This window comes from Somniosus microcephalus, chromosome 20, assembly GCF_052327205.1.
Source record: "Somniosus microcephalus isolate GS21.2 chromosome 20, FLI_Smic_1.0, whole genome shotgun sequence".
NCBI lineage: Eukaryota > Metazoa > Chordata > Chondrichthyes > Squaliformes > Somniosidae > Somniosus > Somniosus microcephalus.
The window spans coordinates 47307237-47334502 of NC_141006.1; the positions used below are offsets into that span (position 1 = coordinate 47307237).

Sequence of the window (27266 nt, forward strand, 5' to 3'; positions counted from 1 at the left end):
CTCCTGCATTTTTGAGGTTTTAGGAAGTTTTTATCTTCACGTTTAAACTGGATCCTGTTTTTGGATAGCAATGTTCTAATGCCGCTCTCTCACTTTTCCATCTAGAGTGGGGTTGCAGTCTTCATAAGCACACTGGGCTCTGTTTTCTTTCATATATTTCATAATTGCCTTGTCACAAATGAGCCATGAAGTGCTCAATGAACTGGATATCCAACAGCCCCCTTTGACATTCTGTTGATACTACGGGTACAAGTATATACACACAACCCAATATGAATGTATTTTTTAAAAATGGGTTAATTGTGTCCTCATCAATGCAAGGAATGTCAGTCCACTTTTATCACCCAGTCAACATTGAGCACTCCTATATTAGGTATATAGTACAACAGCTGCCAAATAAAGCTCCATTTACTCTTCCTCAACAATATACTTTAGCCCCAACTGCAGAGGAGCATTTCCACAGCATCAGGGTCAACTTTTTGCCTTTCCCACATGAACATAATAACATAAGATATAAGAATTAGCAGCAGGAGTAGGCTATACGGCCTTTCAAGCCTGCTCCGCCATTCAGTAAGATCATGGCTAATCTTCAACCTTAACTCCACTTTCCTGCCCGATCTCCATATCCCTCGATTTTTCTAGTCCAAAAATCTATCTATCTCAGCCTTGAATATACTCAACGACTCAGCATCGACAGCCCTTTGGGGCAGAGAATTCCAAAGATTCACAACCCTCCGAGTGAAGAAATTCCTCCTCATCGCAGTCTTAAATGGCCGACCCCTTATCCTGAGACTGTGTCCCATAGTTCTAGACTCCCCAGCCAGGGGAAACAACCCCTCCGCATCTACCCTGTCAATCCCCCTCAGAAACTTATATGTTTCAATGAGATCGCCTCTCATTCTGCTGAACTTCAGAAAGTATTGGCTCAATCTACTCAATCTCTCCTCATGGGATAACCCTCTCATCCCAGGGCTCAATCTAGTGAACTTTCTTTGCACCGCCTCCAATGCAAGTATGTCCTTCCTTGGATAAGGAGACCAAAACTGTGCACAGTACTCGAGGTCTGATCTTGCCAAAGCCCTGTACAATTGTAGTAAGACTTCCTTACTCTTGTACTCCAGTCCTTTTGCAATAAAGGCCAACATGCCATTTACCTTCCTAATTGCTTGCTGTACCTGCATGCTAACTCTGTGTTTCCAGTATAAGGACAGCAAAATCTCTCTGGACACCAACACTTAATAGTTTCTCACCATTTAAAAAACATTCTGTTTTTCTATTCTTCCTACTAAATTGAATAACTTCCAATTTCCCCACATTGTACTCCATCTGCCACCTTATTGCCCACTCACTTAACCTGCCTATATCCCTTTGCAGGCTCTTTGTGTCCTCCTCACAGCTTACTTTCCCACCTAGCTTTGTATTGTCAGCAAACTTGGATACATTGCACTTGGTCCCTTCATCTAAGTCATTAATATGGATTGTAAATAGCTGAGGCCCAAGCACTGATCCTTGCGGCACCCCTGCCTGCCAACCGGAAAATGACCCATTTATCTCTACTCTCTGTTTTCTGTCCATTAATCAATCCTCTATCCATGCTAATATATTACCCCAACCCCATGAGCCCTTATCTTGCGAGGCAACCTTTTATGTGGCATCTTATTGAATGCCTTTTGGAAATCCAAATAGACGACATCCACTGGTTCTCCTTTATCTACCCTGCTACTTTCAACCTCAAAAAACTCTAATAAATTTGTCAAACACAATTTCCCTTTCATAAAACCATATTGACTCTGCCTAATCATATTATGATTTTCTAAGTGCCCTGTTACCACTTCCTTAATAATGGATCCCAGCATTTTCCCGCTAACTGGCCTGTAGTTCCCTGTTTTTTCTCTCCCTCCTCTCTTGAACAGCGGGGTTACATTTGCTACCTTCCAATCTGCTGGGACCGTTCTAGAATCTGGGGAATTTTGGAAGATCAGAACCAATGCATCCACTACCTCTGCAGCCGCCTCTTTTAGAACCCTAGGATGTAGGCCATCAGGTCCAGGGGATTTGTCGGCTTTTAGTCCCATGAACCATCTTGATGGCCTTTGAGTGAGATTGCTGAATTAGAGGCAGTTTGCCAATGCTCACCAAGAATGAGGTTGAGACCGTCTGAAATCGGTCGTCTTGAAAATGCTGGACTCCGTTGTTAAGGAAGTGGTATCAGGACACTTAGAAAATCATAACATGATTAAGCAGAGTCAACATGGTTTTATGAAAGGGAAATCATGTTTGACAAATTTATTAGAGTTTTTTGAGGATGTAGCTAGCAGGGTAAATAAAGGGGAACCAGTGGATGTAGTATATTTGGATTTCCAAAAGGCATTTGATACGGTGCCACATAAAAGGTTATTACACAAGATTAGGGCTCACAGGGTTGGGGGTAACATAGCAGCACGGATAGAGGACTGGTTAACGGACAGAAAGCAGAGAGTAGGGATAAACGGATATTTTTCAGGTTGGCAGGCTGTAACTAGTGGGATGCCACAAGGATGAGTGTTGGGGCCACAGTTATTTACAATCTATTTTAATGACCTAGATGAAGGGACTGAGTGTAATGTATCGGTTAATGATGATGCAAAGCTAGGTGGGACAGTAAGCTGTGAGGAGAACACAGAGTTTGCAAAGTGATATAGATAGACTAAGTGAGTGGGCAGTAAGGTGGCAGATGGAGTATAATGTAGGGAAATGTGAGGTTATTCACTTTGGTAGGAAGAATAGAAAAACAGAATATTTTTTAAATGGTGAGAAACTTTCAAATGTTGGTGTTCAGAGAGATTTGGGTGTCCTCGTGCAAGAAACACAGAAAGCTAGCATGCAGGTACAGCAAGCAATAAGGAAGGCAAATGGCATGTTGGCCTTTATTGCAAGGGGGTTGGAGTATAAGTGTAAGGAAGTCTTGCTATAATTGTACAGGGCCTTGGCGAGACCACACCTGGAGTACTGTGCACAGTTTTGGTCTCCTTATCTAAAGGAGGATATACTTGCCTTGGAGGCAGTGCAACATAGGTTCACTAGATTGATTCCTGGGATATGAGAGCTGTCCTATGATGAGAGATTGTGTAGATTGGGCCTATACTCTCTGGAGTTTAGAAGAATGAGAGGTGATCTCATTGAAACATACAAGATTCTGAAGGGGATTGACAGGCTAAGAGGTTGTTTCCCCTGGCTGGGGTGTCTAGAACTAGGGGGCATAGTCTCAGGATAAGGGGTCAGCCAATTAAGACTGAGCTAAGGAGGAATTTCTTCACTCAGAGGGTTGTGAATCTTTGGAATTCTCTGCCCCAGAGGGCTGTGAATGCTGAGTCTTTGAATATATTCAAGGCCGAGATAGATTTTTGGACTCTAGGGGAATCAAGGAATATGGAGATCGGGCGGGAAAGTGGAGTTGAGGTCGATGATCAGCCATGATCTTATTGAATGGTGGAGCAGGCTCGAGGGTCCGTATGTACTACTCCTGCTCTTATTTCTTATGTTCTTACGTACTTTTTAGTAGGTTAATTGCCATTAGCTTGCTCTATGGCAGGGGTTCTCAACCTTTTTGCTTTTGAGGCCCCCCTCCAATTTTATAAAAATTCCACAGACCCCCTGTAACACAACACAAGTATTTTTTCTGTATAAGTGAGTGCAAGGTTTTTAATTATGTTTTAAAAGATGAAATAATCACAGGAGAGGTTGAATCAACTAAGACATAGATTACACAAAATGGAGCATTTTCCTGAAATCCAAGTATGCAGCCCCCTGAAAATTTACCAGTGAGCTGTTGTGAGCCAAGCAGGAAACCATCTCAACCAGCAACCAATCCCCTGTTGCTGACTTCTAGTTCACCAAATTACATCATTGCTGGATAACATTCAATTTAATGCATACATGAAAATATGGATGCTCCTCCTTTCATGAAGATTTTAATAACCAACTGAATAACTTCCTTCACCAGGAAGAGGATGTTGCCATAGACATAATAAAAGAGGAGGTAGTGGAGATACTTGATAGGATAAAAATTGATAAAGAGGAATTGATAAAGAGGAGGTATTAGAAAGGCTGGCTGCACTTAAAGTAGACAAATCACCAGGAGCGGATGGGATGCATCCTCAGATGCTGAGGGAATTGAGGGAGGAAATCGCGGAAGTACTGGCCATAATATTCCAATCATAGAAACATAGAAGATAGGAGCAGGAGTAGGCCATTCGGCCCCTCGAGCCTGCTCCGCCATTCAATGCGATCATGGCTGATCATCCAAATTCAGTACCCGGTCCCTGCTTTCACCACATACCCCTTGATCCCTTTAGCCTTAAGAAATATATCCAACTCCTTGAATATATCTAATGTATTGGCCTCTACTGCCTTCTGTGGTAGAGAATTCCACAGGTTCACCACTCTCTGGGTGAAGAAATTCCTCCTCATCTCAGTCCTAAATGGCCTACCCCTTATCCTTAGACTGTGACCCCTGGTTCTGGACTCCCCGACCATCGGGAACATCCTTCCTGCATCTAGTCTGTCCAGTCCTGTCAGAATTTTGTAAGTTTCAAAGAGACACCCTCTCATTCTTCTAAACTCAAGCGAGTACAAGCCCAATCATCCCAATCTCTCCTCATACGTCATTCCTACCATCCCAGGTATCAGCCTGGTGAATCTTCGCTGAACTCCTTCCATGGCAAGAACATCCTTCCTCAGATAAGGCGACCAGGGGAGATTTACCAGAATGGTTCCTTAGAGGATTGGAAAGTGGCAAAATGTGACACCATTGTTCAAGAAAGGGTGTAAGGACAATCCCAGTAACTGCAGTTTAACATCAGTGGTAAGTAAAGTTTTAGAAACAATAATCAAGGAAAAAGTTAACGGGCACTTGGAGAGCTTTAAGCTAATTAAGGAGAGCCAACACAGATTTGTAGAAGGCAGATCGTGTTTGACAAACCTAATTGAATTTTTTGATGAAGTAACAGAGGATTGATGAAGGGAATGCAATGAATGTTGTCTACATGGATTTTTGGAAGGTGTTTGACAAAGTACCACATAGAAGGCTGGTTAACAAAATTGAGGCTCATGGAATAGGTGGGTCAGTGGCAGCTTGGATGAGGAATTGGCTTAAGGACAGAAAACAGCGAGATTGGGTAATGGCTGTTTTTCAGACTGGAGGATGGTAGACAGTGGTGTTCCCCAAGGGTCAGTGCTGGGGCCACTGCTTTTTTTGATATATATAAATGACTTGGATATTGGAATACAGAGTAGAATTTCTAAATTTGCCGATGACCCCAAACTTGGGGGGGTGGCAAACAGTGAGGATGATACCAATTGACTGCAATAGAAAGGTTAGCAGAATGGGCAGACAAGTGGCAGATGGAATTTAATACAGAGAAGTGTGAGGTGATGCATTTTGGCAGAAGGAACAGGGAAAGGCAATATACACTTAATGGCACAGTTTTAAAGAGTATGGAGGGACCGAGGGACCTGGGAGTTAATGTGCATAGGTCCCTGAAGGTGGCAGGACATATTGAGAGAGTGGTTAACAAAGCATATGGGATCTTGGGCTTCATAAATAGAGGTATTGAGTACAAAAGTAGAGAAGTTATGCTGAACCTTTATAAAGCGCTGGTTAGGCCACAACTGGAGTATCGTGTCCAGTTCTGGTCACCACACTTTAGGAAGGATGTGAAGGCCCTTGAGAGGGTGCAGGGGAGATTTACCAGAATGGTTCCGGGGATGGGGGATCTTGGCTACAAGGGCAAGTTGGATAAGCTGGATTTGTTTTCATTGAGCAAAGGAGGTTGAGGGGTGATTTGATAGAGGTGTACAAGATTATGACGGGCTTGGATAGGCTAGATGGAGAAAGGCTGTTCCCACTAGTTGATGGTACAAGGACTAGGGAACACAGATTTTAAGGTTTTGGGCAAGAGATACAGGGGGGTCGTGAGGAAAAACTTTTTTATGCAGCGAGTGGTGGTGACCTGGAATTTGCTGCTGACGGAAGCGGAGACACTCAATGTTTTCAAGGGGAGTCTGGATAGGCACTTGAAGGAAATAAATGTGCAGGGCTACGGGGATAGAGCAGGGGAATGGGACTGACTGGATTGCACTACAGAGAGCTGGCATGGACTCGATGGACTAAATGGCCTCCTTCTGTGCCGTTATGACTCTATGGGGAAAAAATTCAGTTGCTTTGCGCAAAGCAACTAGCGCCTGGGCACGGCGCCACCAACACCTCCCGCAAAATTCAGCAGGAGGTTAGCAGCGGCGGTAACAGTTAGTGCCCCGCAATGCTGCACTGCCGGCAATGATGTCATCATCATGCGCAGCGCCCCGCTCACGCCCCGGCCGCGATCTTCAGTAGCATCCCCTGACTTACCGCCGGACGCTATGTCCGACGGGGTCAGGGGGGCCTACCTGCGGCCGGAGCAGCGCTATTTAAAGGCGAGGTGCCGGGCGGCCATTTTTGTTGCTGGCCACTTGCCAGCACCTGCCTCCGCTCCTGTCCCCGGCCTCCTCCTGACCCCCACCGCCCCCCCCCCCCCCGTGAAGTGCCGGCTGCGTTCCATGAGCCCGGCACTTCTCTTGAGTGCCGGGCTCTTTTGCCAGCACTCCCGATCCCCGGTGGCCCAGCTGGGCCCCGGGTCACACTGCACAAGGCCCCTCCCCTTTTAAGTAGGGGAGGAAGGCCTGCAATACCAGGACGCTTCCAGTCGCGCCCCGCTTCCTTCTTGGGGCGCTACCACTCAATTTTGGCCACGGGGGCGCTCATTTTAGCACCCCAGCAAAGGGGACGCGACTCAATTTCTTCCCCTATGACTCTATATAAAGGTCGAGAACCAGAGGACACAGATTTAAGGTGATTGGCAAAAGAACCAAAGGCGACGTAAGAGAAAACTCTTTTACGCAGCGAGTGGTTAGGATCTGGAATGCACTGCCTGAAAGGGTGGTGGAGGCAGATTCAATCATGGCTTTCAAAAGGGAATTGGATAAGTACCTGAAGGAAAGAAATTTGCAAGGCTACTGGCAAAGTGCGGGGGAGTGGGACTAGCTGAAATGCTCTTGCAGAGAGCTGGCACGGGCTGAATGGCTGCCTTCTGAGCTGTAACCATTCTATGATTCTATGAATATATGAATCCAGTACTCTGTGATTAAATACACATCTGCAATATTTAACAAAGAAAAATGATCATGGGTAAGCATTTTTATGACCTTGAATTTCTAGTCGGTAGCAAGTCGGGTAGCACTGCACCTTCAATAAAGCCCCTGTGGGGAAATAGACAGTAATTGATTGTAGCTAAAATAATTCAATGACTAAGCTTTGAAGCGAATGTTGTTACTGTATGTTTCCTATTACTATAATCAGAAGATTACTGAATCTCTGAGATTGATAACAGTACAATCGGGCTGCGGGGCGGAGGGTGTAACCGGAATAGTTAAAACTACGCTTGTTACTGGCCAGGATTGCATGCTGATAAACACTCAGGTGGTTGAGGTACTTACTGACTTGCCTAGGGCCGTGCTCGCACTCCCACTGTATCTTCGCCCCGGCAACCCTGACTCCAGGCAGGCAGCTGTGCTGTAACCTAAATAACAACAGAAAATGCTGGAAAAACTCAGCAGGCCAGGCTACATCCGTGGAGAGAAAATAGAGTCAACGTTTCGGGTCAAACCCTTTGTCAAGACTGAAAAAGCACAGGAAATGAAATAGATTAAAAGGCCAGGCTGGGAGAGAACAAAAGAGAAGTGAAGAGACATTAAGAGGTATTCAAAATGAGATGAGATGGTGATAGGACTAGTGGAGACAAAAGATGGCTCTAGATTAGGTGTGAAATGCGCTGGCAGAATGGGAGACAGCTGCCATGTGGGAGAGAAAAAAAGGGGGGAGGGGGAAGAGCCAAAACAAAGTTGTGGATAAAAAATAAGTAAAAATGTGATGGGGGCCGAGGTTACGAGGTGCTGTAACCTAACCTTGATGGCAGCCGTGTGATTGGCAGACCTATCCAGCCACTGACGTGCGTCGAGAGGATCCCGCCTTCTCGCACAGATTGGTTGGCGGACCCCCTCAACCTTCTTGACGGACCCCCGGTTGAGAACCCCTGCTCTGTGGTGTCACGAAGAAAAGTGTTGTGTTTTATGCTCCTTGAGCAGCGGGTGCTGTTAAATGAAGGCCCACCTCTCCCTTTTTTGATTGATGGGAGAGGGGCCTTCTTCCCTCTGCTCAATGATCAATCAATAAAGTAATGAAGGTGCCTCTCTGGGAGAGAGGCAGAGAGAGAAAGAGGAGGGGGAAGGAGGGAGGCCGCAGGGGCGGGGAGAAATGTGTTGTGACAGAGCAATTACTAGCAAATCTGTTGCTGCAGATGAATGGTACTTCCAAAGTTTGGAAACAACTAATTGTATCACGTAATAACAGAAAATGCTGGAAAAACTCAGCAGGCCAGGCAACATCCGTGGAGAGAAATTAGTGTCGACGTTTCGGGTCTAACCCTTTTTCAATACTGGAAAGGAAATGAAATAGATCGAAGGCAGGGCTGCGATAGAACAAAAGAAGTAAAGAGACATTAAGAGGTATTCAAAACCAGACAAGATGGTGATAGGACTAGTGGAGACAAAAGAAGGCTCAGATTAGGTGTGAAGTGTACTGGCAGAATGAGAGACAGCTGCCATGTGGGAGAGAGAAAAAAAAGGAAAGGGGGGGGAAGGGAAAACCCAAAACAAAGGGGTGGGAAAAAAATAAGTAAAAATGTAATAGGGGCCGAGGTTATGATCTGAAATTGTTGAACTCGATATTGAGTCCGGAAGGCTGCAAAGTGCCTAATCGGAAGATGAGGTGCTGTTCCTCGAGTTTATGTTGAGCTTCTGTGGAACAATGCAAGAGGCCAAGGACGGTGAGGTCCGAGTGGGAATGGAGCGGTGAATTAAAATGACAGGCGACCGGAAGCTCGGGGTCACCCTTACGGACTGAACGGAGGTGTCCTGCAAAGCGGTCACCCAATCTGCGTTTGGTCTCCCCAATGTAGAGGAGATTGGGTGACCACTTTGCGGAACACCTCCGTTCAGTCCGTAAGGGTGATCCCGAGCTTCCGGTCGCCTGTCATTTTAATTCACCACTCCATTCCCACTCGGACCTCACCGTCCTTGGCCTCTTGCATTGTCCCACGGAAGCTCAACGGAAACTCGAGGAACAGCACCTCATCTTCCGATTAGGCACTTTGCAGCCTTCCGGCCTTAATATCGAGTTCAACAATTTCAGATCATAACCTCGGCCCCTATTACATTTTTACTTTTTTTTTTCCACCCCTTTGTTTTGGGTTTCCACCCCCCCCCCCCCCCCCCACCCCACCACCTTTCCTTTTTTTTCTCTCTCCCACATGGCAGCTGTCTCTCATCCTGCCAGTACACTTCACACCTAATCTGAGCCGTCTTTTGTCTCCACTGTCCTATTACCATCTCGTCTGGTTTTGAATACCTCTTAATGTCTCTTTACTTCTTTTGTTCTATTGCAGCCCTGCCTTCGATCTATTTCATTTCCTTTCCAGTTTTGAAAAAGGGTTAGACCCGAAACGTCAACTCTAATTTCTCTCCACGGATGTTGCCTGGCCTGCTCAGTTTTTCCAGCATTTTCTGTTGTTATTTTGGATTTCCAGCATCTGCAGTATTTTGCTATCGTAATTTTATCACGTAATGGTTATATTTGGGCACACAGATAATGTGACCGACCAGACGTGTGATGATAAATATCTTCACAAGTGAACTTGACTGCATGAATCATGAGCTTTTGGGTTAAGGGTGCCTCATGCATGCAGCTATCTATAAATCACTTGGTTGCTTAGGACATGTTATGTTTTTGACATTTACAATACATTGTCAAATTAAATGAATTTTAATGAGTAAACTGTGAGTTGTTATAACTCATAAATATCTATTGAAGGTTCTTTCTAATATCACTTTGTCACTGTGATTCCATAGCACTGAACATAGTACTGAAGTAATACCATTACTTCCACTGGTATTTCTCCATCTCTGTAAAGTCTGGTGAATAAATTGCACCTTAATGCATGTTTTAGTTCCCCTAAATACTGGTAAACAACTTATGTACAGCATTTAATGCAAAGTGTGTAAAATATGGAGGCTTCTCTTTGTTGAAGTGCAGAAGCAAAATTGAGTATGCATTAAGAGAAATAAAAACAGAAAATGTTGGAGATACTCAGTGTAGTGTATGTACCTTGAAGAAGGAACTATATTCTGCAGCCCCTGTATACTGCAGTACCAGTAGTGACCACCCCTGTATATAAGCCTGTGTAGTAACTTTGTATAGTAGTTCCAGTTTTGTCTCCATTCAGTAAACACCTGTTATAACCAACTTCTGCAGTCCGTGTCTCAATTACACACGGACGTTACATTGGCGACGAACAGATCCGAACTTACCTACAGTTCTGCACCACCTCACGGGGATCCATCCCTGAAGCGAAGTTGTTAGAGGTCGAGGCCGGAAGGAAGAAATCCAAAAAGAAAAAAAAACAAACAGAAGAAACGGGCGTCGACCGTGGGCAACCGCCCTCTGATTCATTGAATTCGAAGATTTGCAGGAGAGGCTGTCGAGAGCTGGGCTTGGTTATCCAGTCTATGGTGTTCCAGCTAATCGGGCTGGTGGCAGGTAGTACACTGATCTTTCCTGGGCTGCGGCGGGCTAGAGCTCGATCGAGTGGCTTTTCAATGGGGCCGAGCAGCGTTGTCGGGAAGAGGAGAGAGAGAGAGAGGGTGGAGCACACAGGGCGCGGCCGGTGCTACGAAGCCGGGCAGCGTACAGACCCGAGAAGAGGGAGGAAAGTGTCCCATAGGGTCTGCTCTGACGACGGGAACAGTAATTAAAATAAAAGAAATTAGAAGCGCAGAAAGCCGCGAGGAGTTGCAGTTTGCCACGGGGACTGCGGAGAGCGGCGTTGGCAGCAGCGTGGGGCGAAGTGCGCGAAGACCATAGGGCGTCGCCATCAAGGCATAACGACGCCAGCAACAGTGCTGGCAGCAGCAGAAAAGACAGAAAGCGCGGGAGGCGCCATCTTAATCCAGCGGGGAAGAAGGCAAAGCGCGGGAGGTGCCATCTTAGATCTCCAAGATGCCGAAGACTGGCAATATCTCTGCCTTCGATAATGCAATAGAAGACTGGACCACGTATGTGGAAAGAATCGAAGTATATTGCAAGGCAAATGAAGTAGCCGATGAGAAAAAGGCATCGGTACCACTAAACTTAATGGGCGCAAGAACGTACGGCCTATTGCGGAACCTGATCACTCCAGTCAAACCGATGGAGAAGAGTTTTAACAAAATTGTTGATATCCTACAGGAACACCTAAATCCTACACCGCTGCTGATAGCAGAAAGATTTAAATTCCACAAGAGAAATCAGCATAAAGATGAGAGCAATGCTGATTACCTTACGGAACTACGCAAGCTATCAAAGCACTGCCAGTTCGGAGCAGGACTGGCAGATACCCTACGGGACAAATTTGTCTGTGGACTCCTGAGTGAAGGAACCCAGAAGAGGTTACTCTCGGAGAAAGAGCTGACGCTAGATAAGGCTTTCAGCGTGGCAGTATCGTACGAAGCAGCAGCAAGGGGAGCTGCGGAAATACAGCAAAAGCCACAGGAATACGGCACCCATGAAATGACACGGGGATTTGAAAAATGTTATCGCTGCGGCAGAACAACCCATGACCAGAAGGACTGCTGGTCCAAGGACAAAATATGCAGGCAATGCGGAAAGATGGGACACATTGCACGAGTTTGCAGGTCCGGGGAGAAGATTAACAACAACAAAAAGACTACTAAGGAACAGTACAGGAAAGTACAAAAGATGACGGACAGTAGTTCCAAAGACCAGAAGAGCGATAGTGAATCCGGGAACAAGAGACTAAGCTGTCTCAAACTACACAACGTAATCGCAAAAGAGGATCACCGAACCATTTGGGTCACCCTCACGATAGCAGGGTCCCAAGTCAAAATGGAATTGGATACAAGATCAGCCCTGACCGTCATGAATCGACGAGACTACGAGCGGCTATTCTCACACATACCCTTGAAAGACACATCCATTGTCTTGAAGACATATACGCGGCAGAAAGTACACCCCAGAGGGAAAATAAGGGTGCCTGTCGAATACAACGGCAAGGAAATACAGAAATTGTATCTGTACATGCTGCAAGATGGTGGACCACCATTATTGGGATGTGAATGGATCAGAAAGATAAGTTTAGATTGGCACTCCATTCAGGCACTGACTGTGGCTGGCAAAAAGGATGACGACGTCACACCTGGACGATTGTCAAAAATCTTAGCTAACGCTAAAGAGGTATTTCAACAAGAACTGGGAACTCTTAAAGGCGTAACCGCCTCGATAAAAATAGAAGAGAATGCAATTCCCAAGTTTTTCAAAGCAAGACCGGTACCGTATGCAATTCACCCAGCTGTCGAGGCAGAGCTGGAGAATCTGGAGAATGCAGGCGTGTTATCTAAGGTAGACTGGAGCGAGTGGGCGACACCCATCGTTCCTGTCATGAAGAAAACGTTAAACAATAAGTCTGAGGAGCCAAGGAAGGTTCGCATCTGTGGGGACTTCAAGGTGACGGTGAACCCAGTCCTTCACACAGTACAGTATCCTCTTCCGAGGATAGAAGATATTTTTGCCTCACTATCTGGAGGGAAACGTTTCACAAAAATTGACCTAGCGCAAGCATATTTGCAGATGGAGGTTGAAGAATCCTCTAGGAAATATCTCACGATAAACACTCACAAAGGTCTTTACCAGTATAATCGACTGGTATTCGGAGTAGCATCAGCTCCGGCTATATGGCAAAGAGCGATGGAACAAGTCCTGCAAGGGATTCCGGGGACTCGGTGTTACTTGGACGACATCCTAGTGACAGTGAACACCTTGCCAACCTAGAGCAGGTGCTCACTAGACTAAGAGAACATGGGCTACGAGCCAATCGCCCCAAGTGTGAGTTTTTTAAGAAACAAATATCGTATTGTGGCCACGTGATTGATGAAGAGGGGTTACATAAGTCCCCTGACAAAATTGAAGCGGTAGTTAAGGCTCCAGCGCCTGAAAATGTGTCGCAACTGAGGTCATTCCTCAGATTGGTGAATTACTACCATAAGTTTTTGCCGAATTTGTCCACAATTCTGCACCCACTGAATGCCCTGCGACAAACTGGAGTAGCATGGAAATGGAGCGAGGAATGTAAGCGGGCCTTTCAGAAGAGTAAAGACCTAATCACTTCAAGAGAAGTATTGGCTCACTACAACCCATCACTACCGATAAGACTGGCGTGTGATGTGTCTCCCTATGGCGTTGGAGCAGTACTGTCACATAAATTCCTTGATGGTTCAGAGAGGCCGATAGCTTTTGCGTCACGCTCGTTAACTTCAGCCAAGCGTAACTACGCCCAGATTGACAGAGAGGCCCTCAGCCTGGTGTGGGGGGTGAAGAAGTTCAATCACTACCTGCACGGACAGAAATTTACTCTACTAACTGATCATCAACCTCTTGTCTCCATTTTCAACCCTCAGAAGGGCGTCCCGATAATGACAGCACAATGGCTACAGAGGTGGTCCCTTTTCCTAGGGGCACACCAATATGACATAGACTACAAAGGAACTAAACAGCATGGGAATGCTGATGGATTGTCGCGCCTACCGTTGCCGACGGTGGAAGAAGCACCTGCAGTGGATCCTGTGGAGATATTCCACTCGACCATAGTCGAATGTCTACCTGTGACGAATGCAAACATAGAAAAGGAAACACGAAATGACCCGACACACTCCAGGGTCTATGATTTAACAGTGAAGGGATGGCCAGCACATGGCGAACCACTGTTGCCAGCATTCTCGCCGAGAAGAGAACAGCTGTCAGTGTGCCGAGGAACCTTGATGTGTGGATCCAGAGTAGTAATTCCACCCAAATTGAAGGATAGAGTGCTCAATGAGCTTCATGAGGGTCATCTGGGTGGGGTAAAAATGAAGAACTTAGCCAGAGCGTTTGTGTGGTGGCCGGGAATCGATAGAGAAATCGAAGAGATGACCAAGAGCTGTACAGGATGCCAGAAGGTCCAAAACACCCCACCACAAGCCCCTCTACATCCATGGGAGTGGCCCTCATCTCCATGGCAAAGGGTACACATTGATTTTGCTGGTCCATTTATGGACTCAATGTTTTTAATTGCGGTGGATGCACATTCAAAGTGGCCAGAGGTAATAAAAATGTCCTCAACCACCACAGAAAAAACTATCACAGTCTTACGAACCATATTCGCCAGAAATGGGCTGCCTGAACAGATTTGCTCCGACAATGGACCACAGTTTGTGTCTGAAGAGTTCCGGAGGTTCTTAAAGAACAATGGTGTTAAGCATTACACATCCGCCCCATATCATCCAGCCACCAATGGATTGGCTGAGAGGTTCGTTCAAACATTCAAGAAGGCTATCAAGGCAATGTGTAATGAAGACATACCCCTACAACACAAGGTGGATAACTTCTTGTTTGCCTACCGGAATGCGACACATGCGGTTACCAACCAAACTCCAGCCATGATGTTCTTCAATCGAAGACTACGATGCCGCTTGGATTTGGTTAAGCCAAACATCAGAAGAGATGTGGAGAACAGGCAGTTTCAGAATATGAATGAAAGGCCAACCAGGAGTTTCAAGATAGGTCAACCAGTTTTGGCCTGGGACTACCGCACAGAGAAATGGCAGCCAGGAACGATCTGCACACGGACATTGGAGAGAGCATTGTAAGACGCCATGCTGACCAGATTCTAGAGTCACTGGAAAACGTCAAATCTACACCACGATCCTATACACCTGGTGATGAAACCGAAGTACCAATTGCATCTACCTCAGAATCGGTGATATTGGAAGCAGACGAACCAAACAACGACGTTGATCCCGAATCAACTTTGCCAGAAGAACCTGATACCCCAAAGAGGCGTTATCCGGACAGAATCAGGAAGCCTCCTCAAAGACTGAATTTATAATTGATTAACTTCAGCTAATGTATATAGCAACTGTAATTGTAAATGTTATTTAATTATTAATCGAATGTTATGTACTGTTTAGCTAAAAGGGGAGGAATTGTAGTGTATGTACCTTGAAGAAGGAACTATATTCTGCAGCCCCTGTATACTGTAGTACCAGTAGTGACCACCCCTGTATATAAGCCTGTGCAGTAACTTTGTATAGTAGTTCCAGTTTTGTCTCCATTCAGTAAACACCTGTTATAACCAACTTCTGCAGTCCGTGTCTCAATTACACACGGACGTTACACTCAGCAGGTCAGGCAGCATCTGTGAAGAGCGAAACAGAGTTAACGTTTCAGGTCGATGACCCTTCGTCAATTCTGACGAAAGGTCATCGACCTGAAACGTTAACTCTGTTTCTCTCTTCACAGATGCCGCCTGACCTGCTGAGTATCTCTAGCATTTTCTGTTTTTATTTCAGATTTCCAGTATCTGCAGTATTTTCTTTTTATGCATTAATAGAAGGTGAATTATGCAGAAACATCACAGGGCCAAGTGAGTTATTCAATGCCTCCTACAGACCACTTCTAATGACCCCACCTCGCCCCCCTCTCTCTCTTTCCCCCGCCTCCCCCACCAACCTGCTCATGAAATAATTGTCACAGGCCACTGCTCTGCAGTGAGTTTTCTGTTTATATCCTAAAAATACAACATTTGGCCAGGAATGTTACTGATTTATTAATTTATTTTAAATGATGGTGTCGAATTTTTGTGAAATGACTTGCATCGCAGTAGCACTTTTTAAAAACTGTTGCATCTACTGGTGACCTCTAGGGGGAGATGCGAGTTTCCTGGGTCTACTCACCTGCATTCCCATTGGCGCAGGCATTCCTGTTGAACTGGTCTAAATAGCTGAACTACCTGGAAACTTCTTTGCAGCCTTTAAGAAGGCTGTTCAATCTGTACTCTTTAGTGGCAGACGGGGAGTCAATCCAGTAGGAGAGCAACAGTGCTTGGCTCTTGCACTTCACTCTAATAACGTCACTGCCTGTATTAACAATATTTTTATTACACTTGTATAGAATTATGTTCACTCAAGCACTATCTGTGCAATGAGGGCAGCAGGGCGTGGCATCAAGCCAGGGAAGAAGATGGCACAACTTCTCGCATTCAGACCTCCAAGCTCTCCTTGGAGACCTTGAAGCAGGGCAAACATTCTTGGGTGTGGATGCCGCCAATTAAACTCAGAATGAACATGTGCCACCTGGAGGGAGGTGGCACTGGCAGTGATTGTCATCCCCCTCACCCCCAGAATTGCAGAACAGTGCATTAAAAGTTCCACGCCCGCAACAGGATGGGAATTTAACACACTTCACACCTCTTCCTTTTCTTCTCTGCCCTCCTTGAGCACCAACACATGCTTCACCTTCTTAAAGCAGCACTTGCTCAACTAGCCCTTCATGGTGCTCTCTGGGTAACGGGGGGTGGAGGGGTTTCAATGCAGCATCTTGCACTATGGCTACCCAGCTCCTCTCTCAGCAATTGCATATATGTACAACCCTAAACCCCCTTCCTCCACTTTAACAGCCTCATACCTCTACATCTCTTACTTCACCTTTCCCCTGCCACTTGACACACACTCCTTAACTGTCAGCCATATCTTCATTCACTCTATCTTCTTGCAGTACAAATTGGCACATTATGCCAGCCAGCCAAAGCCAGGCCACTGGAGGGGGCAGCACCGCCTTTAAAACTCTCAGCCCAGGTTACTGACTGAGCACCTACACCATCGTCCTGGATCCTTGTGAAGATGGACTCAGACAGCAATCTTCCACCCCCCCGCCTCTGTAGCCTTACTCCCAAGGGGGCGCTACTCATCCATTCTCAACTTCTACCCACCTTTCCTGCAGATGCACCACAGCAACGGGCACACCGAAAAAGAAGAATGTTGCAGTCTCTCCAGACAGCTGCATATGCCAGGCCTCCAGCCAGCCCCCTAATAACACTACACCAGTGGAACATGGGAGGCAGCATCACACTGGCAAGGAGCAAGCTGACATGAGGCATGAGCCATCCTCAGTCCCAGGAGCCTTCTGTAGAGCAATAGCAGCCAACCATCTCCCGCGACCCTGGCCCACAAGTGGCACCTAGAAGAAGCAGAAGAGTAGGTGCCCATAGAGAATACCATACCTGAGGAGCACTAATGAAGGGTGGGGGACAGGAGGGGGCGCTGGCGGTGTGGGGCTCCGGAAATCCGCAGGTGGTTCAACCCTGTGAGAAACGGTCTGAAGCAAGTGCAGGCGTTGGTAGGCAGAAAAGCACAAAAATACTGCTTTAAAAATTGTTTCCTACCTGCAGAACTAAAAGATCTCCAGCCTCTTCCGTTTCAGGAACTCTTTACATCCACTTTGAACTGCTGATCCTGATGGCTGCTGCGCCTCACTGAACTGTGTCGAACACAGTGGTTCTCAAACCTTTTTGGTTGAAGGACCCCTTTTCAAATGGATTACTAATCACAGACCCCCACCTAAATTATACTATATATAATACTCATAATATGAAAGTGCTGCATGAAAAGAGTGATTTGATAATGCTTTTGAGTAAACGGGTATTTACTTACAGATATCAGTGAGACGGGTGTGCCTGCCTCTCACACCAATTCTGGGCACTCCACAGCAACAGATGGCCACTATTAGCCACTTGGCGCTGGACAGTTTTTGACGGCGTCAGCAGGCTGGCCAAGGTGAGTGAGGGCACGAGCACCCGTGCACATGCTGGGATGCTGCTAGAAGCCTGACTCACCGCCACACTGTCCCACTGGCATGCTAACCGCTGCACTGTGGGGTTGTACGTGTTTGCGTGAACGCGTTCAGGCACGTGATTGAAGGGCCCCGCCGGCACTCTGCTCACGTGTCGGGAGGATGGCACAGGGTCGCAGCGCCAGGGAGAGGAATCGGCTCGACCGGCAGGGAGCGCTCGTTTCAAAGTGAGTGAGAGCTGTGGGCCTCTGTGAAGAGGCGGCCCCAGCCATTGAGAATAGTTCGCAAGGACCGAATCAGTGTCTGTTTTATAAAGAGGAGCAGGCTTGAAATTATCTCTGGGTGCAGACCCCCTGGAAAGGATCTATGGACCCCCTGGAAAGGATCTATAGACCCCCAGGGGTCTGTGGCCCCCAGTTTGAGAAACGCCAGTCTAACTTACCCCAGTGCAGCAGCGCTGCAAATCCAAGAAATGTGGAAGTGAATCTTCACTCTGACACATTCAAACGAGGCTGGGGCGGTTCGGTGGGCCTATCGTGGGCGAGCCGTAGAAGCGCAAGAAAATTCGGCTTCCATCTGACTATTCGTGCAGAAGGTCTCCTATACTGTTCCAGCATGGTGTAGAAAAGACTAGAAATTAGAAGAGCTTTCTTTCCTACGAAGTAGTGGATATGTGGAACAGGCTCCCAGCCAAAGTAGTTGATGCTGTGTTGATTAACTTCTTCATTAAGGAACTGGGCAGATATCTGGTTGAGTACAATATCGGAGGATACAAGGATAAATATAAACTGAAATCAAATATTCCAGGGACAAAATAGTTCCTGTGCTGCTTGGGGCAAGGGGCAAATGATGTTTTTGGAGGACTGTAGGCCAAGGTTGAGCAGTAGAGTTCTGACGAAGGGTCATCGACCTGAAACGTTAACTCTGTTTCTCTCTCCACAGCGGCTGCCTGACCTGCTGAGTGTTTCCAGCATTTTCTGTTTTTATTTGAGTAGTGGAGATGTGAGGATGGATAACTTGGGAATTCTGCTTGTTCAGTTTTACACATTAAGGAGCGTTAATGCACAATATTTCCTCAGAAAATTAAGTTGATGAGGAATGTTACAATTTGAGCTTTCTCCTGATACCTTCAGCTTGTTTCCAACACACACACGTTCCCTTCTATAAGCAAGCTCTCGCTTCCCTGCTCACCAAACCATGATATGCACACACTATCTAGATGTAACATGCCCAAGGCAAGAATGGACCCCTTTTACCATTGGTATTACACTGGAAAGAGAGTGGGCCAATTCCACAACTCCTAACACCTCTAAAATTGACAGAAAATAATGTACAGTATTGACCATTCATACCAAAAAATAATTTGTTTTGGATCAGGCAGTAGAATAAGTGCTGTAATAGATTTCTCACCAATACTTTTAAGACTGTTCCAAAACAATAAAAGTCAAAGACGCATCAGTAACTTTGAACCAAACTTCTATGATGAAAAGCTTTATGTGGGCGATGAACTTCACAGAGTCCCTTATTAGCCTTTGGTCTGTACAGCAATACAGCAGGAAGGAAACTAGCCAGCAAGGACTCTATCTCGTTATATCTCTTTTCCCATTGATCCAGGCTAGCACGAAAGGAAGATAGCAGATGTCATTCATAATTATAGACCCAGCGATCAAATCCGATTTTTACAGGTAACAGTGCAGCCTTTCTGATGGACAGAGTGACAGCTCCCTGTGAATCTGGGAAACATGACCCCCTGTAAAGACAGGCTTCCAGATAATGCTTACTGCAAGAAAAACTCAGAGCCAACTTGAATATCAATCTGAGGAATCAATCAAATCATTTATTCTGATGGGAGATTGCTTACACGCATTCTGCATATTAGTCCGCAATATAGATTGCCTGACCTTCCCGAATACAAGAGAAACAAAGACGGGAGAGTATCTCTCCTGGAATGTAATTACAGTAGCCCTTTTGCAGGTGCTTTCATAATGGCAAGCTACCAATCCCTATTTTTTTTAAAAAGTAATGTGTTTTCTATAATCTCAAACAGTCAGCTCTCTTGTCATCTACGACAGGATCTATTGTACATGGCCTGTGGAAGCAGCATGCTTGATGGACTACATAGCCTCCTCTCATTTCATATTTTTCTTTTGTTCTTAAAAATAAAACGGCATTGCAAGTGGATCTGTGGATGTCGAAATGTTTATCTCAAAGGGATTTGCTCTTTAAGTAAGTTGCATTGAATGAAAAGAAGAAAAAGGCTGCACTCCCACATACATTCGTTTGAGAAAAAAAACTTGCCTTGCGAAAATGGTTGACACATGGCAGCATGTTATTTCCACATTAAAAAATGCTGCCAGTGGTATGCCTCCTCCTGTGCATTTTAGAGTGATCCTGACAGAATGTTTAAATATTAATCTAACTGCTACATTGCTGAAGGGCGTGGGTGTTGGGTTTGGTATTTCCTCTTGAGTACTGAATGTTCCGTTCAGCTTTCGGAATTATCCCATTTTACATTGCACACATGGGACTCTTGAGTCTTCCCCGTGCTCAAGCCTAGTGTCTGGCTGACATCACCAAAACATCTTAATTGGTTACTCATCTCATTGCTGTTTGTGGGACCTTGCTGTGCACACATTGGCTACCACATTTGCCCACAAAACAGCAGGGGTCAGAAGTAATTAAATTGGTATGTCCTGAGGACAGCACAACACACTTCCACTCATTTAAATTTCCTTTAATTTTTAAACTGCAAGTAGGTACTGCTTTTTTTTAGTGATAAGTGAGTCATGATATTGATTCAGCTGAAGTAAAAGCAGTAAATACGTTGAAAATTAAACTTGATTTTCCACATTTCAAGCTTGTTATTTTTAACAGCCGATGGCAGTGAGCGCCTGCCTTAGAGACCAACAAAGGCCAAGTGATTCATTGGATTCAACGCAGCTTACAGCAGATGCGGGGAAAGCAAGCTCATCTTAATCTGTCCAATATTAATGCAGTAGACAGGCATCGGGTCGGTACATTTATCTCTCTTGGTTAGCCTTCCATAATAATCTGTTTTTGTTCCCTGTCCAAGTAAACACAGAAAGCATTTACTTGACTGAGCTGGGTGCCAAAACGATGTGCCAGACTGAAATAAAGGAATTGGAGAGATGGTCAGTCTAACTGACAAATAAGACTAGCTGGGCTATGGGGAAAGAGCAGGGGAGTGGGACTAATTGGAGAGCTCTTTCAAAAGAGCCGGCACAGGCACAATGGGCTGAATGGCCTCCTCCTGTGCTGTATGATTCTGTATCTGTGTCCTATTGTTCCGCATGCAGTAAGGATCAAAATGGTGAATCATGTCCAGATCTGGGCTGCTCATGAGAATTTTTTTTAATAATATTCTAGAAAGTGACTATTGATCTTCCTTTTGAACCATTGTCTGCACCTTATTTAAACCACGATAAAAGCTGTTCCATTCCGTAATCCTTAAGTGAAACTTATTAGTATACTTATTTCAAGTCTGAGGTTTGCCGCAGTGTAAATGCTGCGGGTATTAAATCTGCTTTCATTGGTGTCAGTCGAGCTGTGTTGAAGTCCATTGTGATGAGGGAATTCGTGTGATTGAACTTCTTCACAGATGTTACATGATCACTGACAACCTTCAGCAGTTAAGTGGCTGAGACGACGGATTATGAAGTTATATTTAACATGGATTTATCATTAATGTGCAAAGCCTGTTCCTCATCCACACACATTACAGATAATCTGAAGGAAACTAGTCTGTTTTCAGGAAGTATACAGCTGCATTGCATCACACCAATCTTGCCCATATGTGATTTATCAACTAAGTAATAATTGCAAGTCAAAGTGCTCTGCAATACCACCCTTGTCAAAAGACTGTTTAACATTAGGGAAGTGACCTACAGGCAACCTACAGAATAAGTTTGGCTATTTTGTCATATCTAATTAATGTACCATTAGTTTTTAACTCCCTAACTAATTAGAATGTTTATAGGCACCATATAAGTTGTACGTGTTGAATATCTTGCCTCCTCAATTAGATTTTTTTTGTTAACTGCTTCCCTTTGTGCCCCGTGTTGACTTATCTTGGATTGCTAACTAATAAAATTTGACAATTAGTGGGGTAATGTCCCAACTTTGCATTTCTGGTGGGGCGCTGCACTCGCAGAGGGTGCATATTGGAAATTCTGCCGCTTGCGCACATGATTTTCTAATCATTTGGTGATGAAATTTATGTCTTCCCGTTACTGACGCATTAACCAATGAAAATCAACTTTCCTCTTTACCTGTCCCATCAATGGGAGCATTGCAGATTTGTTCTATCCTGCTCTCAGCTGATATCCACACACTAACATGTTTCAATAGGAGGCAAAGGATGGTGATCAGGAACAAGAGGGCTTCCGAGCCAAGGGATACGATGGCCACTTGTAGCGTCCCCAAGGTTGACCTGACTGAGAGTAGCTGGTGGGTTTCTCTTCCTAGTCCACATACTGCTATCATCAGCTAATGCATTTACCCACCGAAATATTGGAGAATACTGTGTTGACCAACTTTGTGCCTATTTTTGTCATGATTGTGACATTGTGCACTGAGTTTTCTGAATCGAGTGCCCAATTTTAGTACCAAACAAATAAATGGTTTTACATTACACAATTCAATATACTGAATTGGAATATAAAGTGGAAAACAATTCCTAGAGGAAAAAAAGTAAATCTCCTGAGATTGCCTTTCATCGCTTAAAAGTAATCTCCGATCAGTCATTGGTTTTAAGGCCTTTGATGTGGTTCCAATACAAAGTCTTGCAAATTGACTGGAATACTTAGAAACTTCCAATATATAGATACTCGCAGGCTATATAATTCTATAGTATGCAGATTGCGTGTGCAGCAACTGATGGCATCAGGGAATAATTATAAGCATCAACACGTGACGCAGTTTGTTCATCTAGAAGTTTCTCTGCACAACAGGTACATTTAGAGAAATCTGTGCATCCCACTTTTATACATTATTGAGAAGAAATGTGTCCCTTCAATGGCTTATTTTCTCATTCTTTTTCCTCTCGACCATGTTCTTTTCAAAAATGGTCACAGGACACAAATCTTGTTCAAGTACAATGCTTGGAAGGAAATGACTGTACGGGAGAAGGGCTACAGCCTGACTTAAGAAAGGAACAGAACTATTAGACTTATTCATTTCACTGGGGAATAAGCCATTGCACGCTTCAATATTTTATTGTGATGGAAGCTTTTTCAGCAAACTTTAATAAATAAGAAACAAAATTCAAGTAACCACGCTAAACTGAATAATTTAAGTATAATTGCAGTAAATTGAAATTATGACTTTCTATAATCTGAATTTACAAAATAAACCATGCACCTTAATTAGAATTCATTTCCTAATATTTCTCATTCTTTTACTACTTTATTTTAAAGTAAAATCAATTTTTTGTTGCATTTTCATTAACAAAGGGGGGCATGGTGGCATAGTGGTTAGCACTGTTGCCTCACAGCGCCAGGGACCCGGGTTCAAATCTGGCCTCGGGCGACTGTCTGTGTGGAGTTTGCACATTCTCCCTGTGTCTGCGTGGGTTTCCTCCGGGTGCTCCGGTTTCCTCCCACAGTCCAAAGATGTGCGGGTTAGGTTGATTTGGCTATGATAAATTGACCCTTAGTGTTAGGGGATTAAAATACGTGGGGTTACGGGGATAGGGTGGGATATGTGTCGGTGCAGGCTCGATGGGCCGAAATGGCCTCTATCTGCACTGTGGGGATTCTGTGATTCTGAGGTGTACTGACTGATGCATTTGTGTGGGGTGTAAATGTTTAGTGGAATACCCTAATCGTTGTGCTCATTTTGCACCAGACCTAAAATGGCCAGCACTTCGCCCTAGTGCAAAGGGGATTTCTTTTTACCGAACCTACAGACGAGATGATGTCGTGGGTTAGACACTGGACTTTCAACTTTGGGACCTGGGTTCAATTCAAGCCTGGGCACTAATACAGCACAGACTGGTGGGCTGCCAGACTCCTAGGTTTGATGGACCTTTAAAGGTCCTTCGTGAAATAGATTGGAAGCCCTCAATCCACCTCCTACAGAAAAAAACTATCCCCAATTTGATACCAATTGGTAATCTCTGAGGCTGCAGGAATTGATTCAGTAGGAGATGCTGCAATGAGGTTAAGGCTGAAGCCCATATGTGGGACATCTAACTGTGTTGCACCTGACTTGGAAGTGTTTGATGTTGACACTGAAACATAAATTTTCTGAGTGTGTACCGTCGGTGAGGAACCTCAGCCGCACTGGTGCGTATTGGTAGATTGCAGGCACACAGCTCGCAATCGAGGTTCTTCCCTGCCAAGTGGTCAGAAAATGTTCTCGGAGCACCTGAAATGGAAATGAAATAGCACCATAGATACAAAATTCACAAAAAAATATATATATTAAAAGCAACTGGCAAAACATTGAGACACATCCGCATTAGCATCTGTGCGAATGTTAGTTTGCAATAACATTTTTATGTCTTTGCAAACTTTCTCCTTGTGACATTGTGACTGCTATTTGAATGATTCTTTAACTTTCTTTAATTGCTTTTATGAGGGGTGCTTCTGTGAGCACAGCTTACATTTCTAGTTTAAATAGGACAGTGTTCCTTGGGGATATGCTTACAGTCCATACATTTACAGCAACAGATTAATAATCCTACATATTCAACTCTACATGCATCAGTTCTAAAATGTGATCTAGCAGTGCTAATGTTTAACAGGGTAGGCAACTCATGACTGATTAATACTTGCCTGCGGGGCTCTTCCTCGTCTGGGATCCATTTGCTCAATTTTGATTTCTCATGTAATATTCATTTTTCAGGAATGCCTCATGGAATGTGCATTCTATCACAGGAACACCAGAAAACCTTTCCATTTTTTCCCCCCAATAAAGCAAAATAGGGCAGTGCAAAGAGATCTAGGTCAGTGTTTGAACAGAGCAGCAAGGTGACTGCAGTGGTTCTACAGTGGAGCAATGGGAGCGTTATTAACAAAGCAAAAATAAAACTGCAAATATTAGGAATCCGCAACTGAAATAGCAAATGTTAGAAAGACTCAGTAGTTCAATCAGCATCTGTGGAGAGAACAGACCAGTTAACCCTTCACCAGAATTGGAAAAAATGATAGATGAACAACATAGAACAGGAAGGGGGAGAGAAAACACACACACACACACACACACACACACACACACACACACACACATACAAGGGAGGACGCAAAATGACCTGTAAAGTGCTTAAAAAGAAGAAATGTTAAATGGCTGAAGCGACATTCACGTGTGACAACCTGATGAAGCTCAGGCTGGGTTGTAATTGGAACAATGTGCAGGTGGGGCGGTCTGCACCCTTGGGGACAGTTTGCACCTTTGGGGCGACCTGCTTTCTTCTTCTCAAGCTGCTTGTTTCCGTGTCATTTTGCCAGCTTTGCGTGTATCCATTTCAGACCTACCTTACCGCCCCCCCACCCCCCCCCCCAAGTCCCACTGCTGTTCATACAGTATTGCCCCTGAGTTTAACCAAACCTGCCCAGCAGGAACAAGGTGGGTTCGGTTTGGGCGCCTGTTTTACACCCTGTCCGATTTCACCTGGCGGTTCAGGTCAGACATGGGTTTAACACCCCGCCCGATTTTTCATTGACCAATGGAGAGTAAAATCGGAGGGGATGTAAAACCGTTGTCCAACCCCAACCCCGTTCTCACCGGGGAGGTTTAGGTTAAAAACCGGGCTATTGTCTCTGTCTCCATAAATGTCTTTCATTTCTTTTAATACTCTTTCAATTGTTTCATGCTATCACTTCAGCCATTTAACCATCTTGTTTTCCTTTTTAACACTTGATAGGTCGTTCAGCTTCCTTTCTGTGGGTGTTTTTCCTTCTCCCTTCCCTTTGTTCTGTTCTTTTTTTAAATGCCTTTCATCTGTATTTTTTGTTCAGTTCTGATGAAGGGGTTGAATATGAACCCAGATTATAAAGTGACGGAATTGGAGTTATACAAGAATTGCATCTTCTGTCAGACTCTTTTGTCTTTGGATTTATGCAGATTATCAGCAGCCTGCAGAAGGTTGGGAAGGTAAAAGCTAGCTGTCGTGGATGATGGAAGGATGCAGGTGATCACTGTCCTTAAAAAGGAGCTAGAAATGATTCCCAACAGCACAATATCTCACTTTAGTCCCAGTGGTGGATCCGAAGGGGCATTGTTCTCTAGAAGAAATGGCATCCAGTCAATATCTATGAATGATACTCCAGGGAGAGGGAACAGATTTGAAGGAATTTCACATACACTCGGAGCTGTTTTCCAGAGTATTTGAATGCAACATTGCCATTTGGATTGATAATTGTGTAGCACATAAGAGAAGGTTATTTATTTAGTCTGGGCCCGATGGGAGTCCTGAGAGGCATTAAGGGAGGCTGTGGGGAACAATGCCATTGCCATCATGGACTTAATGGAAGAATGACTATACAATATCTTTCCCATCATCCGGACATCCCAAAGTGCTTCACAGCCACTGAATTACTTTTGAAATGTAGCTACTGTTGTCACATAGGCAAACCTGGTAACCAATTTGCACACAGCAAGGTCCCACAAACACCAATGAGATGTATAACCAGATAATCTGTTTTGGTGGTGTTGAATGGTGACCAGGACACTAGGCGAACTTCCTGCTATTCTTCCAAAAAAAAAACCTGCACCGATAAACAGAGCCTCTGTACTAACGTCTCGCCTCAGACAATGCACCACTCCCTCATTGTCGGCCGAGATTATCTGCTCAAGTCGTGGGGTGGGCCTTGAACTGCTGATTTAGAGAAAAGTTTGCTGCCACTGTAACAAATGGACACTCCTAAAAATAATAATACACCAAGATTCGAGCCATGGACAAGCCCAAAATATGTGGCAGCATCTGCGGCTCCCTGTGATGTCCCCAGACATGCATCGGGTGTTACTGAGGGTTCTGGCAGTGGCATCTTGCTGGAATGTAATACACACAGGCCGGAATTTTCCTTACCTTGACGGATCTGGCGCGGCCGGTGTCCGTGGCGGGTCCCGACCCCGCTGCTGGCTCCATCCCGCTGTACAAATGAACTTACCTTAATGGGGCCTAATAAGCCCGCCCAGCACGTTACCCGGCCCAATTAGATGGAGCGGGTCTGGCGACTTCACTCATGACACGTTTTAAGCCGGGATCCTTAAAGGGACCCTGGCCACATTAAATTTTAAGGTTAATCTAACATAGTGGGTGTTGAACCTTTACTCTACAATACTATAATAAAAGTTATATATGAGTGACAAAGAAATATTTAAATAATATCATTATGTAATATGACTCCATCTACAAATACGATCAAGAACATAATTTAAAAAGTACATTAATTGGGAATTTATTGGTGCTTTAGTCACAAATCTATAGACTTTTGTATCAGTAACTGGTACAAAT

The 27266-nt window shown here is 44.9% G+C and overlaps 2 protein-coding genes across 18 annotated transcripts in view; one reads left to right on the plus strand and one right to left on the minus strand.

Moving 5' to 3' along the window:
* Positions 1-27266, plus strand: part of LOC147103202 (hippocalcin-like protein 1) — a 207291-nt gene that overhangs the window by 153846 nt on the left and 26179 nt on the right. The window lies entirely within an intron of this gene.
* LOC147103203 (keratinocyte-associated protein 3-like) overlaps positions 1-27266 on the minus strand; it is a 213278-nt gene that overhangs the window by 75639 nt on the left and 110373 nt on the right. For 7 of the 17 annotated variants that reach the window (XM_085962618.1, XM_085962606.1, XM_085962620.1 and 4 more), the window contains 2 exons: positions 24067-24175; positions 7222-7275 (listed from right to left, as the gene is read on the minus strand). The exons of 1 other annotated variant lie outside the window; for it this stretch is intronic. In XM_085962618.1, the coding sequence (XP_085818744.1) occupies positions 7222-7275; positions 24067-24175 (163 nt within the window). Of the gene's footprint in view, positions 1-7221; positions 7276-7512; positions 7596-19297; positions 24176-27266 lie in introns of those variants that run through there. 9 more of the 17 variants (XM_085962607.1, XM_085962617.1, XM_085962616.1 and 6 more) reach the window with 6 other exon arrangements.